The sequence below is a fragment of the Trachemys scripta genome, chromosome 1, assembly GCF_013100865.1.
Source record: "Trachemys scripta elegans isolate TJP31775 chromosome 1, CAS_Tse_1.0, whole genome shotgun sequence".
In the NCBI taxonomy this organism is placed as follows: domain Eukaryota; kingdom Metazoa; phylum Chordata; order Testudines; family Emydidae; genus Trachemys; species Trachemys scripta.
Window position 1 is genome coordinate 343,503,119 of NC_048298.1, and position 5,946 is coordinate 343,509,064.

Here is a 5,946-nt window from a genome sequence, read left to right on the forward strand (position 1 = left end):
TTTTTTCTTGACATTACCTTTATTTTTTTATAATTTACTTTTAACAGAGAACTATCCTGCATTTTTCTTTTTCTTTCTTTCTTTCTTTCTTTTCACTGCCTCTGCTGCCTGATTGCGGCCCTCTGGCCCACAAGGAGATGTGTGATTGATTGGTCAGTTTTTAACTCTGGTGTTCGACTGTTGATGCTAATGGACTAGAAAGTATTTCATCTCCTAATGTGAGCTTCTTTCCAAATGCAGAACAAAACTATTTCTTGAATACATCTACCTTTTCTCCAACAGAATCATCCAAAACATTTTTTAGGATTTCTTTCATTCATCATATATTTAATAACCTCCTTTTTCTGATCCTTATCTCCACCAACCATAATATTTCCATGATATTTTTAACATCCCTCATTAATTTTCATGACTTCAAATTTGTATTATTTCCTATTTTCCCTTTTCCCCTTTTGTTATATATTACTACCTCTGCCCAATTTCTGCTTTCTATCTAATAAACTCTTCTTAAACAACTCCCAATTTTCATTCACATTTTCCTGTCTAAATTTTTCCTCCCAATCAATTCTGCTGATAATTTGTCTCAGCTTTCTGGATTTAGCCCTTTTAAAGCACAAAGTGTCTATAGATATTACCAGTAGGGAACTTGCTCTCTTTGTCCATTTCAGTGTAAAAATTTCAGTTCGATATTGTCCTCTCCTCTATCATATCTCCCTTCTTTGGCTCTTCTCTAAACTAAACAGTACTCAACTTTTCAGACTATCCACATAGAAGAGGCTACCCCATTCTGATAGCGTGTCCCAGAAACCCCTTCTATATCAGCTGTATCCTTTATGGACCCTGGGTGACGAAAAATGAGAGCATCTCAAGAGCAGGTTAATCTCCATCCCATCCCTAATGTATCCCAAGATTGTCTTTGTTTTGGCCACTGTTGCAAATCAGGAGGTGTTTCCATGGAACTGCTCTAAATGACATTGTGATCTTTTCCCTGAAGTCTATTCTAGTTGGGATGTGCCTCCCGCCACATGTCTTGGCAAAGGTTTGCTTTTTGACTACACCCACATTTTGAGCCACCGGGTGAATGCGGAATTCCCTACAACATGCACTTTCTAGCCTGGCTTTCATTGCATTAGGGAACAATAATGGATAACCAGGAGCCATACTCATTTTTTCCTGCTGGTGCCTATTAATGTTTCCCACATCAGAACACATTATTGATACAAGGAGCAAAATAAAATATGGAACTGGCATTAGTGGGGTCATTTGTTCATAATTAATATCTCTGAATAATAACAATGTAATTTTTCAGTGTGTGAAGAGCGACCAATCTGCTTCACCCATGAGAACAGCCTCCAGTAGAGCACATAGTGTCTCATATTAATATTGTCTCTCCATTCAGGCATTTGTACTGTGACCATCACCCTCGACTGTGGGCACATACAGGAATTCAGTGAAATGTACGTTACATGCAGGAGACACAGTTCTGCCTCAGAGTTGGACACCTTCTCCCTACTCCATGTCAGATTCCAGCACAACCAATGTCACCAATCCCTCCACCTTCATCCTGCAGGGCATTCCTGGCCTGGAGGCAGCTCATGTCTGGATCTCCATCCCCTTCTGCAGCATGTATGCAATAGCCATCCTGGGTAATTTCACCATCCTGTTCATCGTGAAGAGGGAGCCAAGCCTCCATGGGCCCATGTACTATTTCCTCTGCATGCTGGCCGTCAATGACCTGATCGTGTCTACATCCATTCTGCCCAAAATGCTGGCAATCTTCTGGTTCAATTCTAGGGAGATCAGTTTCAGTGCTTGCCTCACCCAGCTGTATGTCTTTCACTGCTTTTCAGTGACAGAGTCTGGGATCTTTGTGGCTATGGCCCTAGATCGTTACGTGGCCATCTGCGATCCCCTGAGACATGCATCCACACTAACAAACGCCAGGGTGGCAAAGATTGGTCTGACCATAGTACTGCGTGGCAGCATGCTCGTATTGCCCTATCCCTTCCTGTTGATGCAGTGGCCATATTGCAAAACCAACATTATCCCCCAGCCGTACTGTGCCCACATGGCCATGGTAAAGCTGGCTTGTTCCGACACCCGTGTCAGTAGTTACTATGGCCTCTTTGTACTATTGTGTGTTAAGTGTCTGGATGTGATTTTTATTGTTGTGTCCTATACCCAGATCCTCAGGGCCATCTTCTGCCTCCCCACAAAGGATGCCCGTCTCAAGACTTTTGGGACCTGCATCTCTCACCTCTGTGCCATCTTAGTCTTTTACATCCCAGGTCTGTTCTTGTCTCTTGCTTACCGGTTTAACCAGAATGTGCCCCTGCATTTCCATGTTCTCATTGCCAACATGTACTACCTGATGCCCCCCATGTTAAACCCCATCATCTATGGGGTGAGGACCAAACAGATCCGGGACAGGCTGCTCCGGCTCTTTACTCATAAATGTACCTAAAGTTTTCTCCTGATCCGCTGACTCTCTGACCGAGTCCGTGAAGTGCTGGCTATTGACATGGTGCTTGGCCTCTTCTCTGAATCACTTACTAGGCAGTCAGGGATACACTAAATCCTTTCCTGACCTTACTGTGCATTGTCAGCTGGGGAATCGGTCTGTGTAGAACTCATTAACTCATAGAGTTTTCCACCTTTCTAATTTCTGGTAACTGGATCCCTGAGGTGCCTGCGCCCTCTCTTACTATTCCCTCAAGGCTACCTCTTCTCTGAGGCAGGGACAGGATGTGCTAGAGCCTGGCAAGGAGCTTGCAGTGAGTGCAGTGAGGACTCAGCTGTGGGGCCCACAGGCCACTCAGGAGCAGAGAGGGAACCCAGGAATCCACACAGAAATAGCTGAGGCTTGGGAGCAGAGTTGTGAGGCAGGCAGGTAAGGGTGTGCATCATGCAGCTGTTGAGCCCTAAAGCTCAACTATAAATACCTGGGGGCATAGACCTTTGTTTGCCTTATTTCCTTAGCTTTCAGCTCCCCATTGTTCTTCCCTTCTAGGGGCCTGTAGGAGGCAGGGTACCTACAATGGGTATGGGCTGGGGTTTCTTTGCCCTTAGCCATGCCTCAAGGCCAGGGTAAGGGATCAGGTTTGAAGCTAGGAGGATAACAGCTGAGAGAGGTGTAAGGATAAACCTCTGTGTTAGCTGGGTAGTTGGGATATTGGGCAGAGGAATGGTTTTGGTAGCTTTGGTAGCTCACAAGGAGGAAGATAAACAGTGCACCAGGGGCTCTCAAACTTTTTTACTGGTGACCCCTTTCACATAGCAAACCTCTGAGTGTGACCCCCTTTATAAATTAAACACACTTTTTAATATATTTAACCCCATTATAAATGCTGGAGGCAAAGCAGGGTTTGGGGTGGAGGCAGACAGCTCGCGACCCCCATGTAATAACCTCATGACCCCCTGAGGGGTCCCAACCCCCAGTTTGAGAACCCTGCAGTACCTTCCATTAGCTGGATATTTACACACGTACATGGCACTGTAGCCTTTTATTTAAAGTAAATTTTGTAATGTGGTGTAACTTCATCATGGCTTCAGCTCTGGCAGCTACAGTTTCAAGCTTAACAGAGTGAAAGTTTCTTCTGTTATTTGTATCAAATGTAGAGTCTCTAGGAACACACAAAGACCAAAGGTAGTGACCAGGTATACATTTCCCAGTCCAAAGTTTAATCGTTTTATTAAAAGTTACAATTAAAGTTTTGGTTACCAAGCATATAGAAATACTATACAGACCTATGCACAAGTTTCAAATATAGTAATACTCCCATCCTTGACAAAGATAGTGTCAGGGTCTGATGGGTCTCTCATGGCTTGATCATCACTAGAGGGATGGTTCCTGTTGGAATCTCCGAGAGGGAGCTTAGTTTTCCCATTGTGGGCATCCCCCTTGTATATTGTGATTCTGTCTACAGCTCCATTCTGCACGTGTCCATAAAAGTGGCCACCCTATTTTCTCTTATTGATCTATGTCCCCAAGAAAATCAAGGGACCCCAATTTTCTATAGACTGGGTAAGTTATCTTTATTCTCATAAGCATTGATGCACAACCTGTATCCCATGATTAAGACACATGCCTGAGACAGATGCACCTCTATGGTATTTTTATGATCTAATATTAATCTTCTAGGTCACATGAGCATATCACACGTCCTTACATACTTTGATGACACACAGGGGCAGCCATTGACCATATTCTTGCTGAGATGTGATTCTTCTATATACCATTGAGAGAGCTAAGTGTCTTTGAAGGGCCATCAACACATAGCTCTTTGGCCTTAATGTAAAATCTACCAGAGGGCTTTTATGCAAGACTTAAACATGTGTAAAGGATTCCAAGACCATGGGCAATATTCATAACTTCAATCAAATTTGTTCTCACCTAAAAGGCATGAATTGTAGTCTGCATTTTAACTCTTTATTGATGGAATCCCCTAGCCGCATTTCCATTATTATGCCCAAGACTGGTGTCAAGCTAACCGGCATTTAATACCCAAATCATCCCTTTTTGAAAACTGGCATAACATTAGTGCTCTGTCAGTCCTCTGGGATATCCCTAGTGTTCCAATATTTATTAAAAATTAAAATCAGTGAGGCAGAGATCTCCTCAGACAACTCTTTTAGGACTCTTTGGCTGCAAAATATCTGGGGCTGCTGATTTAAAGATATCATTCCCTAGTAGGTGCTGTTTACCGTCTTCCATAGTTACCAGTGGACTGGAAAGAGGTTCACGTGATCTGAGTGCATCATCCTGCTTCTTTCCAGATAAAATACAGAAAGGTTTATTGAACATATTTGCCCTTTCTGCATCCTTATTAACAGTTACTGTTGGGTCTGACGAAGTGGGCATTCACCCACGAAAGCTTATGCTCCAATACGTCTGTTAGTCTATAAGGTGCCACAGGACGCTTTGTCACTAGTTACCATTGTGGCACTTTGCACCACATAGTCACCATAGTAATATGATTATGGTGTCATTATGATATAATTATGTGGCTTCTTGTGCAAAGTATATCTTGTGAGGGATCCTTTTAAAGTCTTGATTTGTTGACCTTTAATATTATGTTGGATTGTATGTGTTATCTGTTGGGGTATGTAAGAGTTAAGTAAATACCTGGGTAACCATTACCATGGTAACAGGTAAGTATGGTGCAGGCGAAGTGTTAGGATATAGATATTCAGGCCTGTCTGTTAAGGCCTATACTTTAAGAATTCAGGTGTATTCCTATCATGTAGCTAGTTATAGAGGTAGAAAAGAAAGAATCAGAATCGCTGTCTGCCGGTGTAAGGGCCTTTTCTCCCTGTGACAGTCTGAGGCCCTGTTCCTAGGCTAAGGCCTATCGCTAAGCAGCAGAGGCAGCCATTAGCTGGGAAGCGAATTGTCACATCCTCACATCCCAACTAGTCACATGGAAATCAGGTGCTAAGGGGCTGTTAGGAACACAATCCTGTCCTGATATTCCTGTCACCTCCAGAGAAAGGGAAGAGCCTAGAAGATGTAAAAGGAAACTGAGTTTGATAGCATCCTGCCTGGCAAGAACTCACTTATCAGTAGCTGGGATGTGAAATCCTCATTTCTGTATTGTTCTATCACTGTAGTCTCCACTTCCCTGTTGTTTGTCTGTATAATCTCTGTCTGGTTCTGTGATTGTTTCTGTCTGCTGTATAATTAATTTTGTTGGGTGTAAACCAATTAAGGTGGTGGGATATAATTGGTTAAATAACCATGTTACAATGTGTTAGGATTGGTTAGTTAAATTTCAGTAAAATGATTGGTTAAGGTATAGCTAAGCAGAACTCAAGTTTTACTATATAGTCTACAGTCAATCAGGAAGTAAGGGGGGAATGGGAACAAGGAATGGGGGAATTGGAATCACGTTTCACTAAGGGGGGGAATGGGAACAGGGACTGGGAACAGGGACACAGGCAAGGCTC

The 5,946-nt window shown here is 43.0% G+C and overlaps 1 protein-coding gene across 1 annotated transcript; it reads left to right on the forward strand.

Annotated features, from left to right (window-relative positions):
* The first annotated feature begins 1,516 nt into the window (after positions 1 to 1,516).
* On the forward strand, positions 1,517 to 2,464 carry LOC117873063 (olfactory receptor 52M1-like). The gene has a single exon (XM_034762071.1). The coding sequence runs from the start codon at positions 1,517 to 1,519 to the stop codon at positions 2,462 to 2,464; it is 948 nt and encodes a 315-aa protein (XP_034617962.1).
* The last annotated feature ends 3,482 nt before the right edge of the window (positions 2,465 to 5,946 follow it).